Source organism: Bufo bufo, chromosome 2 (assembly GCF_905171765.1).
Source record: "Bufo bufo chromosome 2, aBufBuf1.1, whole genome shotgun sequence".
In the NCBI taxonomy this organism is placed as follows: domain Eukaryota; kingdom Metazoa; phylum Chordata; class Amphibia; order Anura; family Bufonidae; genus Bufo; species Bufo bufo.
Genome location: NC_053390.1, coordinates 689,796,682 through 689,823,798, shown reverse-complemented (window position 1 = coordinate 689,823,798; position 27,117 = coordinate 689,796,682). Strand labels below are relative to the sequence as shown.

General features: G+C 41.6%; 1 protein-coding gene and 1 long non-coding RNA gene across 2 annotated transcripts in view; one reads left to right on the top strand and one right to left on the bottom strand.

Moving 5' to 3' along the window:
• HPGD (15-hydroxyprostaglandin dehydrogenase) overlaps positions 1-18,052 on the top strand; it is a 71,301-nt gene extending 53,249 nt beyond the window's left edge. Inside the window, exons 6-7 of the mRNA XM_040418682.1 lie at positions 14,190-14,353; positions 17,706-18,052. Of these exons, the coding sequence (XP_040274616.1) occupies positions 14,190-14,353; positions 17,706-17,838 (297 nt within the window). The 3' untranslated portion in view covers positions 17,839-18,052. The remainder of the gene's footprint in view (positions 1-14,189; positions 14,354-17,705) is intronic.
• Positions 18,053-18,618: 566 nt separating this feature from the next.
• Positions 18,619-19,924, bottom strand: LOC120990122. The gene is made up of 2 exons (XR_005776374.1): positions 19,167-19,924; positions 18,619-19,079 (listed from the first exon to the last, which is right to left on the bottom strand). It is a non-coding gene; the product is annotated as an uncharacterized LOC120990122 (long non-coding RNA).
• Positions 19,925-27,117: the final 7,193 nt, after the last annotated feature.

Genomic DNA, 27,117 nt, shown 5'->3' with positions numbered 1-27,117 from the left:
GTTCCTCCCAGTACCAGTCTATAAAGTCCCCTACCTCCACAGTTGGTGAGGAAGTAGGGGATACCTCAGCTGTGACTTGCCAGGGGTAGGGCTGCAGGTCTGGGCCTGGTATCCAACTGTCTTGTATCTTGCACTGGGCTTGAATGGAGCGAAACAACTGTTGATAATCTTGCTACAGCTCCCACTCCCTTTGGACCAGAAAGGTCAGATCTGCCCTCACCCCACTAGTTGTAGGCCAATTGTGCAAGTCCCCCCTGTAGTCAGTAATGTCCCAAAATCTAGATTCTTCTGTGCTCCCAAAGTCAATGTCTTCAAAAGACTCCCACAATAAAGCAGGGCAATTATATTCCTCACCTTCGGGCTTGGCGTACTCCTCCATCCATGGAGACTGTCGTACTGTGTCCCACCATAGTGCTTGGTAAGCGTCATCCAGCCAGGTTTCCTGCCATACCAGTGTCTCAAGTTCTGACACCCACTCCGTCAATGGTTGCTCTCCCAGTAGAGGTAGTCGCAGCGCCAATCGCATTCGTAATCTCTGCTCCTCACTGGGAAGACTCTCACCCCTCCGACGCTGCACGTCCTCCAGGGCCTGGTGCCATACGCCTTTCCGCTCGGCATCCCTGTAATCCGGGTGATCTTCCTCATGGAATGCTGTGCAGGAACCAACGGTATCCATATTGCTGTAGCCAGGGGCGCTGTACGGATACTAACGTTGCCCTCAAATTTGTAAATCCACGAACGGTGTCTCCGAGCTGCTTCTCCTCACACTAGGACGCCATCCCACTGCTTACCACCAATGTAACGGAACGCCTAGCACCCCGACCTGGTACTTCCGTTGATAGTTGCTCCTAGTGCTTCCAGAGGACTCCAAGCACTCCACTTGACACCGTCAGCACTGCAGACCCCACAAACCGCCGAAGCTTGGTGGAGGTCTCGCCGTCTCCTACCCACCCTGGACCTACGACAAGGCTCCAGCCTCCAGTGGGTGAACCTCTCCTAAATGCAGAGAGCAGGAACCATGAACAAGCTCTTACAAGAGCTTATACTCAGGGGAGTATTGTAATATAGCAATCCCCAAGAGTGTAGTTATCCCATTCCCCAAACATGAGCCAAAACTTCATGAAGGTATAAAAACAGGAACTCTCTTTATTTGAACACACAAGCATTGATTTATACACATCTTCCAACAAGGTTACCACCCACAGGGTTTTGTAAAAACAGCCAATCACATGCATTTACAGTATTCAAACGTTTCCAGCAATTGTACACAAAATCCCCTTCCCTCTGTCTGTAACGCAATCAACAAAATACAATGATCATTGTCTGAGACGCAATCAACAAAATACAATTACCAAACGTAATGGGCTAACTTAATCATTAACAGACAGAAAACACACATTTTTCCCCAAAACACAGAAAACACCTCAAAACCCCACACATCCCCATAATGTATACATCCATGGATCTGGGTGAACAACATATCCAAAAATCACCCAGATCCGAGCAGGGGTTCCCGAATTCCATGGAAGTCACATTTGGCCGGCCGCAAGCATGGCTTTCCTGCCCAAAACAGTTCCACAGATTTAAGCTGTGCGGCCGGTCTGTCTTCTCCTTCAAAGTTAGTATGGGCCATAATCCTGGGGCAGGAGTCTGGCAAACAGCCCCCTCCAAAACACTGTGGAGAGGTTGGTTTCGCCACAGTGACCAACACAGATGGCTTCAGCTGCCAAGTGCACATGCTACAGGTCAACCAGTTTCATGGGTACAAATCTGATGACAGATGTCCTTTAAGGCCACCGAAGAGAGGGAGAGAGAGAGGGGGGGGGGGGGCTAGTCTTGGTTGTTCCCTTGGTTGTTCCCATCCTTTGTGCTACTAAATATCCAGAGCTTGGACAAGACTTTCCTCACCAGGGAACAAAATTGGGTCAGATGTCATGGAATGGTGTGGAGTGGTTAGCAAGAACTAAGTGCTTCAAACCTTTAAGACCAGCACCGTAATGGTGTGATTCATTCTTATCTCTGCAATGGGGCTCCTTCACTTTTAGGTAAGCAACTGACTCATCCGTTGTATTTACAGCATGTTTCTACTGCACAAGCAAAAAGCTTCTGAAGAACACAATCCTCAGATGGAATTGTAAGTGAGGGGTTTGCTGATTAGACACATTAGAGAAAAATGTTTCTCTGTGCAATAATTGTGCATGAAACATCTGTAAATAAAAACGTGACTTACAATATAACTTTTATAATGACCAAAGAGCAAATCATTAGGGCCTCTTCACGTGACCAATTTTGACAATCCACCTTCTTGCGCTGATTTATGAAGCAGGGTTTTTTTGTGGCATTTTTTGGACGCTTTTTTGCTGCTTTTTTTTTAATGAATGGGTGTTCTCCTAAATTTAAATTTGCATTCTCTGCTCATACATGCCAAAAAGCGCCCCAAAAAAGCGAGGACACATATAGCACATTTTTGGCCTCTTCCTTCTCCTTTCTAAGGGAGATTCAGCGTGGAATCCATGCCAAAATAAGGCAAGCAACTTTTTTCTGCTGTGAAAGGTGCTGTAAAAAGCCAGGGCTGCTTATCATTGAAAAGAATGAGAGGCTGCTTGGAGGTATTTTTTGGAGGCCCTGATTCTAAGGTGGAAAACTCACCAAAATTTGCACCAAAAAAACTCAGTGTAAACAGGCCTTTAAAATATACAGTATATGCTACTAGAAGAGTAGAGTGTTCTTTTGATGGGTCCTGGTTCCTCCACACCCACAAGAGAACTGTAGAGTTTACCATTCTGTTTTTTATATTTTTTCTTTAATAAATATTGTTTGTATTTGTTCTGATAAAATATATGACCCGTGTGTGCTCTATTAAAGCATGATGAACTGTTCATCTAAAAACGGTCATGATATGTTTGGTAACAGTGGGTCTAAGGCCCACCGGGGTGACACTGCAGATTTCAGGATGACACAATGTTTTTCAGATTCTTATTTTACTACATGATGAGATGAACCTTTGTTTGTCCAGTGTCACGGACTCGAAGAGCCTCTCCAGAAGGTAGCTAGTAATAATGAGCAAACAGACCCGACACCGAGAACAATTTGTTCCGTGTTTGATTGCTTTGTGCCAAATAAAATGGAACTTTCACAGTACAAGTAAATGATTACTGTGTTTAAAACCAGGGAAAGTTATTAGCTCTGGAAACAAGGTACAGCTCACAGCAAGGATCAGTTCCTTACAAATGAGTGTCTTGATGTTTATACACAGTCACATCCTGACAGAAAGCAATAGACGCCTCTCTGCTACGTAGAATGAATCCTGGTTATGAAAGCCATAGACAACCTGCTGGTGATTTTTACGATTTCCTGCACACCTTCAGATGAACTGAAATATGTTTAAATACCTGATAGTAATTGTTAATGTTCATGCTGAAAAATCTGTATACAATGCTTCGCTTTTCTGTTGCTTTGCTTCACCATAGGAGCAGAATAATGGCACTTTACCAGACAAAATAGTGCAGTGCTGTCTTGTCCGGCATTAGTTCATGAAATAACATCAACATTGAGTTCCAAGGAACATTATAAAGTGGATTTCTACCTAATAAAAAAAAAAAAAAAACCTCAATGACAATCGTTTTATCCTCTGAGGTAACAACTCCTTTAGGAACTGTAATGGTGCCCATACTGAATACTTTAACAGACTTTTGCAACAATTCTACAACAAATGATGACTCAGTGATTCCATTTTACGGCTGATTCACACAACTGTGATCAGATGATCCACCCGTGTGTTATGCCTCATACACACGGCCGTTGTTTTAGTCCGCCGTTTTGGCGGCTCGGATGCGGACTTATTCACTTCAATGGGGCCGCAAAAGATGCGGACAGCACTCCGTGTGCTGTCCGCTCCCGTTGCTCAGTTCCTTGGCCCCGCAAAAAATAATAATAACATGTCCTATTCTTGTCTGTATAGCCCGAATAGGTAGTTATATGTAAAGGCTGTCCGTGCTGTTCCGCAAATTGCAGAACGCGCACGGACTCCATCCGTGTTTTGCGGATCAGCGATTTGCGGACCGCAAAACACACCATAGTCGTGTGCATGCGGCCTTAACTGCATTTTCCTTACTGACCATAGCTCCACTGAACTAATAGAGATTTATGGTGCAGTTTCTTTCTGATCATGGGTCTAATGCACTGTACTCACATGATGATGCAGTCAGTTCAGGTCAGGGGAGCCACGGTGGTGTGAATCAGCCTTTTTCATGCATTTGAGGGGAAATATTCTAAAATGTATTTGTAGTATATAATAATGATTTAATTAGCTATATTAGTGGTTTCTGAATGTCTTCAGGTCAGGGAATACCAAAATAGCTACTTTGAAAACAACCATTCACCATACAGGTGACCAATCACCAGACATCAGTGGTGTTGTTCTCAGAAATGAAGTCACCCTTATTGGCCATGACTAAAAGTGTTGGCACATTTACCAATATATACAGGGCTACCATGGGCCTGACACTCTCTCTTAGTCTCTGGTCACATTTTCAAGCTAGGGCTTCCAACAACCACAGTACAGGAATACGCTAGAAGATGTCTGAAACCACTTTCAGTATATACTGGGTCCTTTTTGGGTATGGAGAACTATCTTCCTAGCAGAACCAAGCAAGGTAGCAGTCTGGTTCAGGATCAAGTCAGTGGAAACAGTACACAACCACTCGGTAGGGTTCTCAGGGTCTCTGTCTATGTTCACTTTATGGTCCACCCTTTAATAATATTGACTACCGTAAGTTTTAAAATAATGAGCTGTATCTTCTGGACACTGTTGTTGCTTGTAATCCCTGGTGTGGTATAGTTGTACCATACAAATGTGCACCGACATGCTGAAGAATATCTTGCTACCACTCTCAATCATACAATTCAAGCTGCTAAGAGGTTGCCTATTGTTCCATGGGAAGTAGATAGGATATCTCGAAAAATGGTTGCCCCAAGTTCTGATACTTGTGAATGATCTTGGCAGCTACTTTTATATCCTTTTTACTCCAGATCTAGTAGCAATTGAAGGTATCTGCTGTTTGTTTTCGACTATCCACAAAGAATCAGGTATCTGATGTTCTGTTAGCACAACATAGATTGCTTTCAGTATAACTTGCTTATAAATTGAGTAATTTCTATAGAAAAGTGTTACTTTAATGAGGTGATGTGCACCACTGCAGCTCTTCACTGTCCACAGGGCTAATGTGTCCCGAAGAACCAGTGGCGTAGCGTGGGTTGCCACCACATACCTCATCCATCCAGTGACATCTCCTGTGATGTAGACTTTTCTCAACATCTTCATTCGGAGATAAGACCGACATGACACCTTCTTTCAGCTGCGTCTCATCTCTGCAGAGTTTTATTATTATTAGTTATTATTATTATTATATATAATGGCCCCCTCTGTATAATACAGTTGCAAGAAAAAGTATGTGAACTCTTTGGAATGATATGGATTTTTGCACAAATTGGTCATAAAATGTGATCTGATCTTCATCTAAGTCACAACAATAGACAATCACAGTCTGCTTAAACTAATAACACACAAATAATTCAATTTTACCATGTTTTTATTGAGCACACCATGTAAACATTCACAGTGCAGGTGGAAAAAGTATGTGAACCCTTGGATTTAATAACTGGTTGAACCTCATTTGGCAGCAATAACTTCAACCAAACATTTCCTGTAGTTGCAGATCAGACGTGCACAACGGTCAGGAGTAATTCTTGACCATTCCTCTTTCAATATTCTTGGGATGTCTGGTGGGAATCACACATGCGAGTATGTAAGGGATGTAGTATGTAAGGGATACAGTACAGGGATACTGTAAGGTATTGTGGTCAGTTTAATATGCGTTTTTCAGGAGACAGGTTCCCTTTAAGTTCTCCTGCAAAATGTCTTGATAAACTTGGGAATTCATTTTTCCTTCGATGATAGCAATCCATCCAGACCCTGACGCAGCAAAGCAGCCCCAAACCATGATGCCCCCACCACCATACTTCACGGTTGGGATGAGGTTTTGATGTTGGTGTGCTGTGCCTCTTTTTATCCACACATAGTGTTGTGTGTTTCTTCCAAACAACTCAACTTTGGTTTCATCTGTCCACAGAATATTTTGCCAGTACTGCTGTGGAACATCCAGGTGCTCTTGTGCAAACTGTAATGCAGCAATGTTTTTTTTGGACAGCAGTGGCTTCCTCTGTGGTATCCTCCCATGAAATCCATTCTTGTTTAGTGTTTTACGTATCGTAGATTCGCTAACAGGGATGTTAGCATATGCCAGAGACATTTGTAAGTCTTTAGCTGACACTCTAGGATTTTTCTTCACCTCATTGAGCAGTCTGCGCTGTGCTCTTGCAGTCATCTTTACAGGAAAGGCCACTCCTAGGGAGAGTAGCAGCAGTGCTGAACTTTCTCCATTTATAGACAATTTGTCTTACCGTGGACAGAGGAACAGCAAGGCTTTTGGAGATACTTTTATAACCCTTTCCAGCTTTATGCAAGTCAACAATTCTTAATCGTAGGTCTTCTGAGAGCTCTTTTGTGTGAGGCATCATTCTCATCAGGCAATGCTTATTGTGAAAAGCAAACCCAGAACTGGTGTGTGTGTTTTTTATAAGGCAGGGCAGCTGTAACCAACACCTCCAATCTTATCTCATTGATTGGACTCCAGTTAGCTGACACCTCACTCCAATTAGCTCTTGGAGATGTCATTAGTTTAGGGGTTCACATACTTTTTCCACCTGCACTCAGAATGTTCACATTGTGTGATCAATAAAAACATGGTAACATTTAATTCTTCATGTGTTATTAGTTTAAACAGACTGTGATTGTCTATTGTTGTGACTTAGATGAAGATCAGATCAAATTTTATGACCAATTTGTGCAGAAATCCATATCATTCCAAAGGGTTCACATACTTTTTCTTGCAACTGTATATAATGGCCCCTCTGTAATATTAGGATATATAATGGGCCATTATATATCCTAATAATACAAAGGGGGCCATTATATATTATAATAAAACCGGGGATGGTCATTATACATAATAATAATAAAGAGGGGGACATTATATATTATAATTATACAGGGGGCCATTATATATTATGCAGGGGGCCATTATATATTATACAGAGGGGCCATTATTAATGGGCCCTCTTTATAATTATAATATATAATGGCCCCTCTGTATAATATATATAATGGCCCCCCTGTATAATTATAATATATAATGGCCCCCCTGTATAATTATTATATATAATGACCCCTCTGTAATATTAGGATATATAATGGCTCCTCTGTATAATTATTATGTATAATGACCCCCCCAGTAATATTATAATATATAATGGCCCCCTCCGTATTATTAGGATATATAATGGCCCCTCTGTATAATATATAATGGCCCCTCTGTATAAAATACATTGGCCCCTCTGTATAATATATATTTGCCCCTCTGTATAATATGTAATGGCCCCCATTCTTTCCCCCAACTCCATAGTGACCCCAGTATGGCCCCTAGTACTTACATAAAAAATATATATAAATACTCACCTCTCTTCATCGCCTCTTGTAGCCTTTGCTCAGGCGCCCCGAACAGGCGGGCAGGAACACATCACTGTGCCCTCCTGCGCCGTGTCATCAAATCATTTTGCGAGACCCGGCGCAGGAGGTCACGGTGATGTAATCGCGATCTCCTGTGTTATTCTACTGCTTCATAGGCCTGGCCTGAAGCTTACGAGGAGGAACGGAGGGGATGGGAGCCATAGGCTTCAATCACCCTCATTATACTGCCTGCTGCCTGGTGCTCCCTACAATTTGGCGCCCGGAGCAACGGCCCCCTGCGCCCCCCCCCCCCATGCTATGCCACTGAGAAGAACACTTGACCCCTGAGTCAGGTGTCGCTTAGAGACATGTCACTGCCCGTGACCATGGACAGGATGTCACACTTCTGGTCCACCAGGAACTGAAAGGAACAGAAACGGGAGCCTTATCATTGGAACAGAGAGACATGGCATAGAGGAATATATTCTTTTCTTTCATTTAAACACTCTCTGGGTCCTCCTTAAAATTTGTTTTGGGAGTCAGACAACCCTTTGCTTTGCCTGAAGTGTTCATCGCAATAGCATCTGTCATTTACAGTTACTCTTTAAGGGTACAGACTTTAAGAGGACAGACTGCTCAATCTTTCAACTCATATGGGCAGCATGGTGGCTCAGTGGTTAGCACTGGTGCCTTGCAGCGCTGGGGTCCTAGGTTTGAATCCGACCAAGGACAACATCTGCATGGAATTTGTAAGGTTTCTTCCCACACTCCAAAGACATACTGATAGGGACCTAAGATTGTGAGTCACATTGGGGACAGTTGGATGCTAATGTCTGTAAAGTGCTGCGGAATATAGTAGCGCTATATAAGTGCGTAAAGTAAATATGTTATAATAAATCCTCAAAACTGATCAGTTGCTTGAAAACTTTATGCACTCAGAGAATAAAACACTGATCTTATGACTAGAGATGAGCGAATCGATTCCCAAGAAGTGGAATTCGATCAGAATTTAAGGATAAATTCGAATCGCCTAGAAGCTGAATTTCCTCGCGCTTCTAAATCACCTCCTCCATTTGCTTGCGACTGGCCGGCCGCCGCCATCTTGCTTGAAGATCTCGGCCGAAATCCTGGGCGGCGCCAGATTACATCATCACACCGGCTGGCGTGATGACGTCATACGTCACCACGCCAGCCGGCGTGATGACATAATCTCGCGCCGCACAGGATTTTGGCTCAGATCTTCAAGTAAGATGGCGGCGGCCGGCCCGTCGCAAGCAAATGGAGGCGGTAAGTTAGATTTTTTTATTGTTAATTTTACACTCAGATGCCGCGATCATGTATGAATGCAGCATCTGAGGGGTACAATGACGGGGGCGGCGCTATCGCAGCTCCCTGTCATTGCACCCGCTACTTACAAAAAAATTCGCTTTTTGTGGAATTCTGAGAATTCGGTGAATCAGCCAGATCGAACTTTTAAGAAATTTGCTCTCTCTATGTATGACTATCTCTCTGGACTACATGCAAGTAAATATTCAGTGTCCAAATGATAAGGGACATGCGTCATCTACTCTGCCTGCACAGCCTTAGATTATCAAGTACATGTGACAAGTTTAGAAACACCCCATCTTGGAAAAGTATTGTGAGGAGATAAATATGTTCTCCTAGGATCTTCTCCCTTATAACACAAGTCACAGAATGGCAGTGGCCATTGACAACCAGCCTGACATTTGGTTTCATTATTTCATTCATGATAAATTGTTTAATGCTAGTGAGCCTGTGGTCAATAGACTTTGGTGCCCACAGTAGTAATAGACTTTTATTGACTTTATGTCTAAAAAATTTTAATTATTTTTCAGACTAGTATAGAAATTCCCTGAGATGTATGTCATTAGAACATAACAAGCCTCTTCTTTATAACTTAATGCTCATTAGCTCTGCAAGTGGAGGGGTGTATTCCCCCTATGATAGGCATCAACACAATTGTGGATTTTACTTGTATAAGGAAAAAAAACAACCTTCCAGAGAATTGTGATCCCTTTTACCATGATTGCATCATCACTTCACTTGATTTAACATGGCTGCTTTTGACCTTTTTATATAGAACTGCAAGCAGAACCCAAGCCTAATCTTAGGTCTAGGCTGTATGGCCATTAATCAATATCCAAGAACAGTAGAGAGGGCCATTTGTTAGTGTCAGTATACTGTATGAAGATATATTAACCTGAAATAACAGCTGAAATACAGTATGTTGTAATGTCACCATATTATAAAATACACTGTTGTAAACCAGCCCTGTCACCAGGTCCTATAAAATTATGTTTTAATAAGTGGAAGCAGGGTTTTCCTTAGGTTTTAGTCATTTGGAGTAGAGCTTTGTTTCTACCCAACTGAACATTGACTATTGCTAGCTTATGGAGGTTTTCGCTATTCAACAGGCATTTTATTTATCTATTTTTATCTACCATTTTATATTGAAGTATTCTTGCATAAGGAGCCATTCAGACAGAGCTTTCTGTCAGCTGAATTTGGTGTGGATTCTGCACCTACTGTTTTTTAATGGAAGGCTGCACTTTCGTTCACGTGGACGCAGTTTATTGTGATGAATGTATTAGGAAAGCACATGATACAACTGTTAGAAAACTCTATGTGAATAGCCTCTTATCTTGCCATGCATTTCATTGATGTTAGTCTAAGCATTTTCTTTTCCTAATCAGCACTATATGCTTTTGTAAATTATACTCCATGGTAGTATTTATAATGTCCACCACATAGTGCCCCATTATCTATAATGTCCTCCACATAGTGCCCCAGTATCTATAATGTCCTCCACATAGTGCCCCAGTATTTATAATGTCCCCCACATAGTGCTCCAGTATTTGTAATGTCCCTCACATAGTGCTCCAGTATTTATAATGTCCCCCTCATAATGCTCCAGTATTTATAATGTCCACCACATAGTGCCCCAGTATTTATAATGCCCCCCACATAGTGCCCAGTATTTATAATGTCCTCCACATAGTGCCCCAGTATCTATAATGTCCTCCACATAGTGCCCCAGTATTTATAATGTCCCCCACATAGTGCTCCAGTATTTGCAATGTCCCCCACATAGTGCTCCAGTATTTGTAATGTCCCCCACATAGTGCTCCAGTATTTATAATGTCCCCCACATAGTGCCCCAGTATCTATAATGTCTTCCACATAGTGCCCCAGTATCTATAATGTCCTCCACATAGTGCCCCAGTATTTATAATGTCCCCCACATAGTGCTCCAGTATTTGTAATGTCCCCCATATAGTGCTTCAGTATCTGTAATGTCCTCCACATAGTGCCCCAGTATCTATAATGTCCTCCACATAGTGCCCCAGTATTTCTAATGTCCCCCACATAGTGCTCCAGTATTTGTAATGTCCCCCACATAGTGCCCCAGTATTTGTAATGTCCACCACATAGTGCCCCAGTATTTGTAATGTCCACTACATAATGCCCCAGTATTTATAATTTCCCCCACATAGTGCCCCAGTATTTATAATGTCCCCCACATAGTGCTCCAGTATTTATAATGGCCGCAACATAGTGCCACGTTATTTATAATGTCTACTACACAGTGCCCTAGTATTTATAATGTCCCCCACATAGTGCCCCAGTATTTATAATTTCCCCCACATAGTGCCCCAGTATTTGTAATGTCCACTACATAATGCCCCAGTATTTATAATGTCCCCCACATAGTGCCCCAGTATTTATAATGTCCCCCACATAGTGCCCCAGTATTTGTAATGTCCACTACATAATGCGTGTCACGGCCAGTGGTATGTTTTGTGACACTTTCCTTCACTTGGTTGCCCGTGGCAACGTGTGGTGTTGTGTGCATGCTGTGGCAGTGTCTCAGCCCTATGGCTGATCCCCAGGACATGATTGTCACGCATGCCGTTGTCCGCGGCAACAGGTGAAGTGTGTTTATGTGTGTATTCCCCTTTAAGTGTTCGTCCTTCCCTGTGTGTCTGAACACTGGGTGTGTCTGTGTGGGTGTGACTACTTGGGCCTATATAGCCTCAGTTAAGACTTGATGTCTGAGGGGTACTCCAGCCTTGTAGTAAGCTGGAGGCACTCTCCTGGTCACATATAACATCTGCCAGTGAGGGCCACCCTTTGTGGTCATACTGTCACGGCTGAGGATGGGGAAAACCCTCAGCCGTGCGATGATCGATTGATGGGGGTTGCTGCTCGACCAGGAGGACAGATTTAGGGAGCAGGTCACCTCCTAATCGCATCCCTAATCTGACCCTGACTTCTAGCTGCATGAGCCAACCTTGATGGTAGGAGGGCTCATGCTCCGGAACCTTGTAGTCCCTTCTGACCCTCCGACGATCCCTGTACTAGGAGCTGGGTAGACAGCCCGTTCCTCCTGGACGCGGAGTAACAGGAGTCTAAAATGGCCAAGCTATAAAGAAAGGGGAACATAAACAGACATATGGCAATGGCACTCTCATCCCTCAAGGGACTACAAGTATTTTTTTTTTTATCACCCTGAAAGGCCCTTTTTTTTACTCAGTGTATCCTTTTTTAACGGCCGTTAGAAGGGTGCACTCCTGTCTAAATGGCCATTAAAAACGGGCCCATTAATTTCAGTGGGGTGCATCTAGCCATAAAAATGGCCAAAAAGAAGACATGTCCTATTTTTTGGCAGCTGCTAGATATTGGCCATGTGAATAGCCCCATAGACTTTAATCGGTGCTTAAAATGGCCATGTAATGGGCATTAAAAAAAGGGCTGTTTTTCACTGTGAATGAGTTCTTAGTTATTTAGACGCTATGATTGGAAAAATTTATTGATACGATGAATATAATTTTGCTAGGCAACAATATTGAAGCTATAAAAAGATATTATAGACTTTTTGAGACAGAATGGGTCCCTTGGTTGGACTTTATGAATATTTATGGATTACAGGAGGCAGTGAGATTATAAGCAATTGATGGGGGAGATTTAATAAGAGAGATTTATTTATTTACTTACCGTATTTTTCGCTTTATAAGACGCACTTCCCCCCCCCAAAAAGTGGGGGAAAAATGGCCGTGCGTCTTATAAAGCGGATACTTTGCTCGCCGCTATGCTGCACAGCGCGGCCAGCGAAGTATCAGTGTGGAGGGAGGAGGCGGGGACACTCATGGCGGGGCCCAGTGCAGTGACTCTACTCTAATACACCGGGCCCCGCAACTGTTAAATACATTCAATCTGATCTATATATAAATGTATACGCTCTGTTCGGTACTTACTGTAGTACCGTAAGTATAGCATTAAGACGGCGCAGACCGGCATCTCCCTCAGTCATGCGCCGCCTGCCGAAGCTCCCTCTGTCATGCGCCGCCTGCCTGTTCATTTATAAAGTGATATAAGCAGGCAGGCGGCGCATGAGGAGGGAGCTGGGGCAGGCGGCGCATGACCGAGGGAGCTGGGGCAGGCGGCGCATGACCGAGGGAGCTGGGGCAGGCGGCACATGAGGAGGGAGCTGCGGCAGGCGGCGCATGACCGAGGGAGCTGCCGGTCTGCGCCGTCTTAATGCTATACTTACGGTACTACAGTAAGTACCGAACAGAGCGTATACATTTAGATATAAATCGGATTGAATGTATTTAACAGTTGCGGGGCCCGGTGTATTAGAGTAGAGTCACTGCACCGGGCCCCGTCATGAGTGTTTCCGCCTCCTCCCTCCACACTAATGCATCTGATGGGGGATCTGTAGATGACACTTATGGGGATCTGTGGATGACATAAGTGTCCTCCACAGATCCCCCATCAGTGTCCTCCACAGATCCCCCATCAGTGTCCTCCACAGATCCCCCATCAGTGTCCTCCACAGATCCCCCATCAGTGTCCTCCACAGATCCCCCATCAGTGTCATCCACAGATCCCCCATCAGTGTCATCCACAGATCCCCCATCAGTGTAATCCACAGATCCCCCATCAGTGTCATCCACAGATCCCCCATCAGTGTCATCCACAGATCCCCCATCAGTGTCATCCACAGATCCCCCCATAACAGTGCGTCATCCACAGATCCCCCCATAACAGTGTGTCATCCACAGATCCCCCCATAACAGTGCGTCATCCACAGATCCCCCATAACAGTGCGTCATCCACAAATCCCCCCATAACAGTGCGTCATCCACAGATCCCCCCATAACAGTGCGTCATCCACAGATCCCCCATAACAGTGCGTCATCCACAGATCCCCCCCATAACAGTGCGTCATCCACAGATCCCCATAACAGTGCGTCATCCACAGACCACCATTAGTTCAAAACCTACCAAAAGCACACCTTTTGGTTCAAAATATTTTTTTCTTATTTTCCTCCTCAAAAACCTAGGTGCGTCTTATCATCAGGTGCGTCTTATAAAGTGAAAAATACGGTATATTTTTTCTTTTTATTCTCTATTTCTCTTTTTCTTGAAAGTGAAATAAATATTGTATTTTGCTATGAGTTTCCTGTTTGATGTTTTTTTTTTATAAAATAGTAATAAATAGAAACAAAAAAAGGTATTCGGTTTTCATAGCAGCTTCTACGTCTCCTACCCTTGTGTGGATTTACCCTAATTTAATGTATCTAATTTGTTTCTACAGGCTATGGCATCTATTGGAAACTATGGTGTGAGGGTGAATACAGTGTGCCCGGCATTTGTAGACACACCACTCCTAGAATCCATTGATAAAGAAGAGAATATGGGAGAATATTTCAAGTACAAGGATAACATAAAGGACATGATGAAATTGTTTGGCATACTTGAGTAAGTATTAATGTATTATATTAGTACATAGCATGTTTTTCCTAAGTCATTCCTTAGTTGGGGGCAAAAGAAGCAGAGGAGAGTCTTATACTGAGAAAGCTGAGCCTCTAAGTGTAACAGAAAAGCCCCGGTTGCTCCCAGAGGCTCATTTGCATATATTAAAACATCATAATTTTTCTCAGCAATGCGGGCACATATGTACATGGGTCCAACACAGATGCAACAGGTCAGTTAGTTTCATAGGTACAAATCTTCTGACCAATGCCCTTTAAATAACATTCTGAGATATATTTTATTCATTAAATAAATGGAGTATCACTAGCACTATAGTCACAGCAAATGCCACTACAAGTACATGTAGGTATGTGAGAAAGCCAAATGATGTCTATTATCAAATGATATGAATTACTCACATCCCCATGCAAAATCATCACCATTCTCATTAGAGAAAACACAGCTCTGAGCCTAAACCCTAAATTAAACAGCTCGGCTTTTCTCACTCAGAGGAGGAAGTCCCAGCATTACCCTATAAAGCAGACTCACACAAGCATGTTACACGGATTCAATAGCCTCAGTGGCGTTGCTAGGGTCTATCAAGATATTTTGCCCCTATGCCCCACACAGTAATAGTGCTCGCTTTAGGGTCCATACAGTAAGGCCTCCTGCACACGAACGTGTGCTTCCCGTTGCCGTATTGCGGACCACATTTGCGGATCCACAATACACGGGCACCGTATTTGCAGATCCACAATACACGGGCACTGTTTCATGTGCATTCCGCATCACGGATGCGGACCCATTCACTTCAATGGATCCGCAAATCTGGAGATGCGGAATAGTGCGGAACGGAACCCTACGGTGACCACCAGGAAGGAACAGAGAGACGCCGGCGGGCACGGATCCCTGAAAGAACTGACCAGGGGAACAAGTGAGGTTCCGGTGGATGTGTCAACCAAGAGCAGGGAGATGACGGCGGGAACAGATTGCTGGAGTTACACCTCTAAACGTGGTCTAGACAATCTTAAATCGGCAAAATTGAGGAGGGTTCAATTTTATATAAAATGATTTATAGTGGGACTCATTGCGCATCAGCAGAAGTTGCATAGCTCCGTACCTGATGTCAGAGAGTAGCCTGGGCACCCCCTTTAAAATATGAATATCTTGGGGGGGAAAAAAGTATATTGGAGTTGAAAATAAATAAAACGATTACAACGCTAATAGTGCCCAGTTGAATAATTCAATGTGTGAGTTATAAAGCAGTATATTACTGTATAATGATGACAGCGCTTCAGTGTACCAATACCTGGAGTACTAACCATGTTTCCCACCACAGAATATTGCGCTGTGTGAGATGTTTATTCGTAGTGTCCACATGCTTTGCTAGATGTTGCATTAATCATTGTTTATTGTATTCTTGGCAAGCTTCATGTCGCAATACTGAATATTGTTTAACATTATTTGCCACATAAAACAATTACCGCTTCCTCCCTTGGGCTTCATTTGTACTTGATTTGTAGTTGGTTCTAAACTTGGGAAGTTTGTGTTAGAAGTTAGAACCTGAAGAATTAGTACAGTTTTGCTTATTTTGTTTCGTATAAGTTTCCATGCTGGCTGAATGAGCAGACATATAATCTTTTATTTTTTTTCACATTCTTTCTGCCAAAATTCCCCTTTGCATCCAGTGTTTGCATGGTATACTTTATCTAACTTTATCTCATCCTTCCTTCAATTATGTGTGTTTTAAGAATACTATCTTTAAGTCTTGAGCCTTTGCCCTTGGGAGTATCCTGCACAAAATATACACACCCTGTGCAGTGTTTGCCTCCTGTACATACATAGATATCAGGCAGTTTTTTTGCAATTGAAGTTTTTTTGAAGTTCACAAAAATATTGGAATGAATAAAAACACCTCCACAAGAGCCCAGTCCCATTACAATCATATGAAAATGATGTATCTAATGCAAAATAGTATAATCTATTTCATATTATAGTAAAATTATAATAAGTCTTGCATGAAAATATAAAGTATCTGCACTGATTTTGAGGTAGCATCTGGACGGATGGAGATGCTGTGGACCTGACATCATGGACTTGAGTGCGCCACATCCACCACGTTTTATAGTACCAGAAAAGGGGATTAGACTTGAACAAATCTCTTCACACTTTGGAAAAAAAAATTGCAGCGGAAGCTGACTTGCAGTGCTGATTTTAAATCTGCAACAGGTTAATTTATAATGTGGATTTTCACCACAGATTTCACGCTTCGCAATGCGTAGAGTAAAATCTGCAATAAATCAACAGGGGAAATTCCCCTGAGGACACACACAGCAAATTCTGCCCCCATATGACCGTACGCATAAAGGAAGTATCCTCGGAAAATGATGTATTGTTTAAATCAAGTTTTTGTGTTACACCTTTTTTTTTTTTTACAAAAATACAGTAAAATACAGTATTTCAATGTTTCCTGCCCTTTGATAGCAGCCATATGGGCCATAGACACAATGGACTGAAGAAGACCTCATTGACTTCTATAAGAGATTTTTCTAGGCTTGCTCTGTGACCTGTGCAGAAGTCAGGAGTGATCTTGTCATTTGTGAAGCCACCTATTGTTACCTATGATGATAATGCAATGACTACTGAAAAGTTGCCTGCACAGAAACTGAAGTTTTGACATATTATTAGGGCTGGTGCCCAGTTCAAAGACTGCATGAATCAGAAGACAACTTTGTATAGCATTTTGATAGCACTGCTGCTAGTCTTCTGTTAGCAATCATTTGGGGTCACTTAGGTCAGACCCTTACTGATACAATCAGGGTTTGTACTAAGGCAACCCTAAAAAGTCTGATAATGCCTGTTGCCTCTCCTGACATATTTCGGAAACTACTTGCATTCCCTATAAAGCAACAATTGTGGATGATCCTTTCTTCTATTTCTATGTTGTGTCATTCTTCTATTATTTTTACTTAAACTTTATGAATTAGTTGCCAGAAGTCTACAATGGGTTGGGCTGGGTACTAGTCGTTGGGTGGGGTTGGGTAGGGGGTGACCTTGCACAGTATGATGCTATCTAATCAATGCTGCCAGTGTCAGTCTTTGCAGGGGCTCACCTCCAACTGGTAACACCCATCTAGACCTCCATTGAAAACTGATAGCAATTCATTCAGAACTTCTAGAAGGAATAATAAAGGAATGGCCCAACATAGAGCCATAAGAATAGATGCTCCAGAATTACCACACAGAGAATGATAAGTAGTTACTAAAAAGGTGACAGGTCCTCCTTAAGTGTCATTTACCTGTACAATGTCATCTCGTTATTTATCTACTCACTTTATTACTATTTCTTTTGTGACAGTCCATCACTAATCGCAGAAGGACTAGTCAGACTCATAGAAGATGAAACCGCAAATGGTGCAGTAATGAAAATCACAACATCCCGGGGAATTCATTTTGAAGAATTCAGTGCCCAGCAGCGGACCAAAGTGTGAATCTGCAATGAGAAGATTGTTCATTGTGAATTATAGCTTAAGTACATATTCCTTTTTTATATTAAAAACATGTATAGTAAAATAAGCACAAGAGCAACAGAATAATGACTTAACAATGAAAATGATGCAGCTAAATCCATTAAAGCATCACTGACATTTCCACAAACTTTGCATTAATCAATAGTACAGTGTGTACATGAGAATAACACTATTTCTGGCCATTATTTCACTTATATTTGTCATTTTTAGCAGTTTTGTGCTTAATGAATATCTGGTTTGCAGATATCAGACATGGTGGCAACTATCTCACAGTCACCCAGGAGCAGCTCCAGGATAATGGAGGACCTTACAGAACAGTACTGACCTGTATTTTTGTGAATGAAACACATGTGCTGAGCTATGAGCTTCCTATGTAGCAGTGCAGTCACTCTTTGTGTGTCTCCTCAGCTTATGGTCACTCCACTCTCCATAGACTTGCATTGACATGTATAATATGATCCTCCAGCAGAGATGATCCATCCTGGACAATTAGTGGGGTGGGGTGGGGTAGGGGGGGGGGGGGGTTCTGTTGACTGCTGATAACAGAAGAATTAGACATTTCTCACTGATAAAGCATATTAGAAAGTTTCCTGTGGTCTCTTTTTACTATTGATTTATGCAAAGTTGTGTAAAAAGTTAGTGGACATTTAAAGTAGATTACATTAAAGTAAATGTTCACCTTTAAACACCACCAGACCAGTTCTGTGTCATCTTTTTAACATATCTTTTTAGCGATCAGAACTTTTCAGATACACATCTCCAAATTTCCAGTGCTGATAAAGATGTAAAGATCTAAATCTGTCTGCATGCAGTCAACACTTAGGACCTTACTACACACTGGCCCCATTTACTATGATAATTATTCCACTTTTTTGGAATTGTCCGCTCCAAAATTCTGATGCACCTAAATTTAGACACATTTATTATTCAAGCATCCGATACAAACAATTTGCAATTAGCTGAATATGTGTGACACAATGCAAAGAATCACCAAAAAACAAAAGCACACATATAATATAATGACATTTAATTGGTAGAAATACATACAATACAAATTAGACATCAAATAAAATGTAGCAGCAAATACATGACGTGCCATGACAAGAGAAGACTCCCATACAGGAAACCTGGTTAGATATAATGACTCTGCTATAGATGTGAATATACAAACAGATTGGCGATAATATTTCATCCACAGACTACTCCCACAAAAGCATATTTCCCGGGTGCCCACGTCTAGTATAAATAAATCACATAAAGAGGGGGGGGGAAAGACAACACCTGGAAACATCCACTAATTGACCCAACCCCAAACACACATGGGCAATGCATTGATTATTCAGATGCACCAAAAAGAAAGATTTTTTTCCCCCCAAACCCTAGACATTTCCAGGTTTCAAAATAGAACGTAAGAGTGGTCAACTTTGGTCTAACTTTAGATACATTTAATAAGCTGAATTCAATGATTCTGGTGCATAAAAGTGATGCAGAGTAGACCAATTTAGAGTTGAGCTTTTGATGGAAAGAATTTTGCCACATTGAGGATGGAATGTGGGCACACAGAAATCATTTTTTGCATTGACACAGATTTTCAAGGCACGTTGGGACATTGACACATTTTTTGCATAAACTAAGCCAACTATAGGTGTATACACTAAACAGTCTAAAGATACACTAGTTTTATCAACCACATTTTCAGACTGTCACAGGATTAGTAAATGTCGGCCACTGTTTTATTAGTTTACTTTCACATCTACGTTTTGCCTTTCCTTTATTGAGATCCAGCACCGGATCTCAATACCCGAGGAAAGTGCATCCGTTTTGTCCCAATTCATTGTCAATGGAGCAAAACTGAACGGAACAGAGTGCACCAGAATGCATTCCGTTTGGTTGCGTTCCCAAACCGAACAGAAAACCGTTGCAATCCGGCATGGGATGCGGAGCAAGATGGATCCAACATGACACACAATGTAAGTCAATGGTGCCGGATCCGTTTTCTCGGACACAATAGAAAACGTATCCGGCACCCATTGACTTACAATGGTTTTAATGCCGGATCCGTCATGGCTATTTTAAAGATAATACAACCAGATCCATTCATAACTGATTCTGACGGTTGTATTATCTAGTCCATGCCGAATCCAGCAAAAATGCAGATGTGAAAGTGGCCTTATTGATTTCAATGTATAGCGGATGCAGTCAGCTCCAAAGCTCTTTGTGGAGATAACTGCAGGCCGACAGAATTTTTATATTTAACTCTTTGCCTATGCAGGGGATTCGTAGCACTGTATCAGAAAAACGCTTTCATTGCAATATTTCATTCTGAAATTAAGTGTGAACATTTACTTTACAAAAGATCATTATTTTGCTGTAACTCAGGTGAACTGTCCAGTTTATGTAAGGTCAAATGCATTGACAGATATGACATATCATGGCAGTTCGCTAATAGGGCCTATGAGTGCTCTACAGGATGTACATAATGATAAGTAGATAGAAGGCTCCTAAAATCAACACAAAAAACAATGGGGCTCACTTACTAAGGACTGTTCTATCAGCAGTATTAGCAAAAAGACCACCAAAGTAAAAATGTGGCCAATTTATTGAGGCACCCACCTATCTTGTGCTGTCTGAGCACCAGAAAGGGAAATCTACACTGATTAGGAGCTGGAGTAGATTTCAGGGATAAGTTACACCAGTTTTCTAAATGCTCCTGGCAGTAGTGGCCCTGCTCCTTCCACGAAGGTCCACTTTAAGATAAAAGTGGCAAGAGCAGTGGAGAAACGTGAAAAAGTCTAAATATTTTTTTTCCATATAATGTCACTTGGGCAAAAATTTGTGACTTTTGTCCAGCAGAAAACTGGCTTACTAGTTTTATAAATGAGCCCCAATGTCCATGGAAATGAAGTTTATTATTAAGCACAGACTGATGCAATAAGAAGGTGTATTTTACATAGTTTTTAATTAAATGTAGACTTATTGTATAGAGCAGAAGAGTAAATCTTGTACTATAAATCAACTATCTACAGCTTTTTCTGTTTGGACCAAAATGAAATCTTTGCCTTTAATTTAACTGTGCCGATCACTGAAGAAAATGAAAGTGTGACAAATATATTTGTGATGTATTGATATGACCTTTAAACTAATTCTGATGCTTTGTGTTTGAAGGGGTTTTCTTGTAGACTATTGTTGACCTATCCTCTCAGTAGGTCATCAGTATCTGATGGGTGGGGTTCTGACCCCTGACAACCCCGCCGATCAGTTGTTTGAAGAGGCCATGGGGCTCTATTGACAGCAGACCAAGCACAATGCCATACATTGTATAGAGACTGTGCTTGATATTGGGACTGAACTAGACATAGGCCATGTGACCGATGAACATGACATCACTGACCACAGCACTCACTGGAGCACCGGGACCTCTCAGGAAACAGCTGATTGGAGGGGGTGTCAGGAGTGATCAGATATTAATGACCTATCCTGAGGAAAGTCATCAATATTCTACTCCTGGACAATTCCTTTAATTCTTTTAGTATCCACTGATTTAAGAAGGACTATAGTGCAGCCTGTTCCCCAGCAATGTGCTAGCACTGTCACAGCAAAAGACCTGTTATACATTTTATGAATCAGTAATGCATCCAAAACTCTGTAGAGGATAATGGAAAAGATACGGGTGAAGATTGATCAGTAATGATGCAAGAAAAAAGAATTTCCCATATTAGCCAATAGAATTCCAGCTCTCTTCTTTTAGAGGCCCTTTGGGAAATGAAATCCGCAACTTTATTGATTATGTGCAGCTAAACCATTCCTTTAAAATATATAAACAATATGATAAACATATTGAAGCCATGCCCATGATGTCATGTGTGCAATACTACTCACAAATTAATATTAAAAAGGTTTTAGGTACATATAGACTTACCGTAGAAAAACAGTGAAAATAGGGCGTTAATACATAAGTGTCTGTAGAATAACCCCTCCGAACAAACATATTTTTCTGTTCAGAACTATAGTATATGACTTCGTACTTAAAAAAACCTTGACACATACTATAAGCCCTGGCACCTATAATGTAAGCCATGGCACTTATAGTATAGAATAAGCCATGGCAGTTATAATATAAGCCCTGGCACTCATAGTCAAAGCCCAGACACTTATAGTATAAACCCTGGCACTCAATATATAAGTAGTGTTGGACGCGAATATTTGAATAGCGAATATTAATCGCGAATATCGGCACTTCGAGAATTTGCGAATATTTAGAATATAGAGCTATATATTTGTTATTTCAAATATTCTAGATTTTTTTTCATCGGTAACCTCCTTTCTTGCTTGTGGGCCAATGAGAAGGCTGCAATGTCTTTGTCTGAGCTTAGCAACATCCCTAGCAACCAATAGGAAAGTTGCCTACCCCTTACTATATAAGAACCTCCCCAGTAGCCATTTTCTGTAGTTTTGTGCAGATCTAAGAGAGAGAGAGAGCAGTGTCATTACTGTGCTCTGTGCTTTCCACTTATTACATTAGATAGATAGTTAGATAGCTTATATATATAATACAGATAGTTAGGGGGAGATAGTCAGTGTAGGTTATATCCTGATATAGTGTAGCTGATAGGTTCTGCTGTCCGTACATACATGCAGACCTGCTAAAATGTGAAGCTTCACATATTGCGCCAAAATATTCACATCATTAGTGCCGATTTAGCGCAATCGCGAATATATTGGAGCACTCTAACTGCATATAAAGCCATTTTTAATGTTCTGCCGTGCCAACCATTTTCTCCAGTCTCAGGAAACTTTTAGCAGCTTGGAAAATGTAGCAAAAGTGACCCACGCCTGTATTTCGCGCGCATTAGGCGAATATTACATTGCCGATTAATCTCGAATTCACGAATATATGATGAATATTCGCCCAAATATTCGTGACATATCGCAAATTCGAAGATAGTCCCTGCCGCTCATCACTATATATAAGCCATGGCACTCATAGTCAAACCCGGATACTTACAGTATAAGCCCTGGCACTCATTGAATAAGCCCTGGCACTCAAAATATAAGCCCTATCACTCATGGTCAAACCCGGATACTTACAGTATAAGCCCTGGCACTCATTGTATAAGCCCTGGCATTCATAGTATAAGCCCTGGCACTTATAGTATAAACCTGGGCACTCATAGCATACGCCCTGGCACATATAGTATAAGCCTGCCCTGGCATCTCTTACTTTTCCAACCAGCAGATAAAGTCTTGATACATTCATTGATAAATATTGTAACAAATGTATATATTTAAGTTATACTCCTCTTGATTGTAAGAAACGTGCTGTGACAGTACATATGAAGTGTTTGTATCTCGTTTATAATGTTTGAATCTGTATGAAATATGTAAATTTGTCTTGTCCGTTATTATAATACATATTTTGTGTTGACAAAATATCTGGAATATGTGATAATGTTTTATCCTGAAAAATACAGTATGTGAAAATTGTCAAATAGTTGATTCAATCTATTAAATATCTATACCTCTTACAATGTTGTTGAAACTGACTGCTTACTGTATAATATTATAAAGATTCTGCAGATTTTACAAGTTGCTGATGTAGCCAATCACATGCCACAGAGGTCATGTAAGTAGTGAAAATGACCACAGAGGTCAGTGACCAACTGCAGTGGTTATGTGCTGGTACAGTGTGTCATCACTGTTGGCACGTAGAACAAGTAACGGGATGATGAGGTCTGCACACCCTGTATAGGGTTGGGTGCTCACAGAGGACGGTTGATCGTATCAAAGTAGAAAATTCGTGGCACACCAGAGTCAATTAATGCTTTTTAATTGGTAGACGTATTACATGATATCATATATATAGTATATAGTACATCCGGATTGGAACATATCAGTTAAAGTCGTATAGTTAGTCCCAAATGCGGGACTAACTATATGACTTTAGCTGATATGTTCCAATCCGGATGTACTATATACTATATATATGATATGATGTAATACGTCTACCAATTAAAAAGCATTAATTGACTCTGGTGTGCCACGAATTTTCTACTTTGGCATGTAGAACAAGACCTGTGGAAGACCACAGTGGTGGGATACAAGAGGTCACTATTGTGGTTTTTTAATTTATTAGTATTTTGCTGGCAATTTTTTTTACTTTTTTTTTTACTCTTGGATGAATCCACTAAAAAGTTTCTCAGAGATGGGAAGAAAATTGGCTAGACGAAATGGCATGAGATCACAATAGAACTTATGCTCACTGGATAAATGTGTTGCCGTGCTGGTGCTCACCGCCGCGGTTTGTTTGTCTTGTGGTCCAGATTACCGCCCTCAGCAGTTTATGACAGTCATATTGTCACTACAGTACGGTTAAAAAGACTGGTGTGGAGCACCAGAGTGGAGTGCTGGAGCAGCAACAGATTTGGTATGAGTATTGGTACTCTTGTTATTTTATGATATTTTCTTCATTTTCTCTAATTTCGGAAAACTACTTTAAAGAGGACCTTTCACTGGTCCCGATGTTACAATATTAGTACCTGGCTGTGTAGGGAATGATTAGTAGATTTCACGGGCCTTTACTTTCAGATGCGCTGCTCCGTTCCCCTGCTGTGACGAGCTCCACTGCGATTGGCCAGCTCACAGCCAGGGAGAAGGAGACGCCGCTTGAGAAACACGGCCGTCTCCTCCTCCCTGTACCGATGCTACTGATTAGCATACAGGGCAGCAAAAGTGAACGGGGGGCACAGCAGGTGAACGGAGAAGCTCATCCGAAGGAAAAAAAAAAAAAGCACCCTGACATCTACTAATCATTCCCTACACAGCTAGGTACTAACATTGTAACATCAGCACCAATGAAAGGTTCTCTTTAATGTTACGGTATTTAAAGGTATTGACTGGTTTAGACAGTGCCTTTTTAAATGTCTTAAAGGGAAGAGTTTGACAGAGGTGGTCCTTGTTTGAGACTTCTATCTATTAGCAATTGTAGAGTGTGCAAAAAGAGTGTCTCTTTAGGAGTGAACAACTCTATGAATTGCACCGATGCTCATTGATTTCAGTGGGTACCATGTAATACTTTTTTCTCTTGTGAAGATGCCACAGTGACTGCAAGGATCACCCGCCAATTATCACTGAGGTCGCCGTGATCAATCATCAGCTGTTCCTCATGGGACTCTTCTAAAAAAATAAAAATAATAATACAGTTCTGTTCATGCAATTGATCCAAGAAATGCACCACTTTAATTTTACAATTATTACTCAATAGTCAGCATCAATTCCTCATTCCACTCTGAGGGCCATTCTGCACCATGGCTCATTATGGGAGGGCAGCACAGCATGCAACACGACAATATATCACAGTCTACTCATCCGATCAAAATTGGTGGGTTTGGCCAATTCGTCTAATGTGTATGGCCACTTTTAAGGGGTTTTACAATTAAAGGGGTTCTCCGGTAATTAAGAAAATGAAAATACTTAAAGGGGTATTATCATCTTAATGATCACTGTTAAATCTGTTAATGATTTAACAGTGATCATTTTTCTAAATATATTTAATTAACTAATTCCCACCCCTTAGAAGAAAATGAACATATACTTACCTGACTGTTGTCTTCCGTCTCCCCTGGTTACGGCCACCGCTCTTCTCCAGAATCGCGGTGGCCACGCTTGCGCAGACGACTTCTTCTTTTCTCCAGGCCGGCCGTGCGCAGTCCCAAAAGCGCACACCGACGCTGCGCATGTGCTATGGTGATTTCTTCCTGGCCAGTATAGTATACTTGCCAGGAGCAAGTCACCAGGGCGCATGCGTGCGCGTTCAGTCCAGCGCGCAGCCCGGCCGGGAGAAGATTTCAATCAAGATGGAGCCCGCCCCCTGCCGAAACCAGGAAGTGGACAGCGCGTCAGGAGCAGGTAAGTATGAAACAGCGTGAAGGGAACCTGTCACCGGGATTTTGTGTATAGAGTTGAGTATATGGGTTGCTAGATGGCCGCTAGCACATCCGCAATACCCAGTCCCCATAGCTCTGTGTGCTTTTATTGTGTAAAAACACTGATTTTCTACATATGCAAATTAACCTGAGATGAGTTCTGTCCGTGACTCATCTCAGGGACAGGACTCATCTCAGGTTAATTTGCATATGTATCAAATCGGGTTTTTACACAATAAAAGCACACAGAGCTATGGGGACTAGGTATTGCGGATGTGCTAGCGGCCATCTAGCAACCCATGTCCTCAGCTCTATACACAAAATCCAGGTGACAGGTTCCCTTTAAATATTACTTTATTATAAATATATTCCCAAATGAATTTCATTAGTTATAATGGCTTGCTTTGTGTGGGGAGCAATCATTAGGGGAAACAAAATGGCAGCCACCCTATTAGTACACACAAAACCTGTCCTAATCACACAGCAGGACAGGTTACTTCAGGACACTGAGATGAAGAGCTGCCTCATCCTCCTCTGTGCTCTGCTTGTCAGGGATTATGATCCTGAACACAGCTGATAAGAACTTCAGCTGAATCTTTGTAGGAATGGAGTTCATGAGGAGACATGAAGTACAGAGAGAAGGTGAGGTGACGATAATGAGCAGCAGTACTTGTATGCAGTCTCCATTACCACAGCCCCACATTACCACAGTCTGTCCTGTCTATCATCTCTGTACTTCATGTCTCCTCATAAACTCCATTACTACAGATTCAGCTAAAGATCTTATCAGCTATATCATAATCCCTGACAAGAACAGCAGAAAGGTTGAGGAGGCAGCGCTTTACCTCAGTTTTGTGAAGTAACTTGTCCTGTTGTGTGATTAGGACAGGTTTTGAGTGTACTAATAGGATAGCGGCATTTTATTTCCCCTAATGATTGCTCCCTAGAAAAAATGAGCCAGTATAACTAATGAAAGGTATTTGGGAATATATTTATGATAAAGTAATATTTTTAAGTATTTTTATTTTCTTAATTCCCGGAAAACTCCTTTAAGGCACTTTATCTCCTATCCATAGGATAGGATATGAGTCTGATACGGTATATGAAGGATCTGCCAGGTAAGTACTTACCCGTTCTTTATTGCAGGTTGATCCAGAGGTTTGTCAGATTTCATCCTGCAAAGGGACAGCCCCATTAAATTATGTAGTTTTTCCATAATATAGAATGTCAAAGCTACCTGGTTTCCTTGTCATTACCTAAAGAAGTCTCAGGTTTTCTAAAATAAGATTTTTTTTTCTCCCTCTCCCTTCAGTTTGGG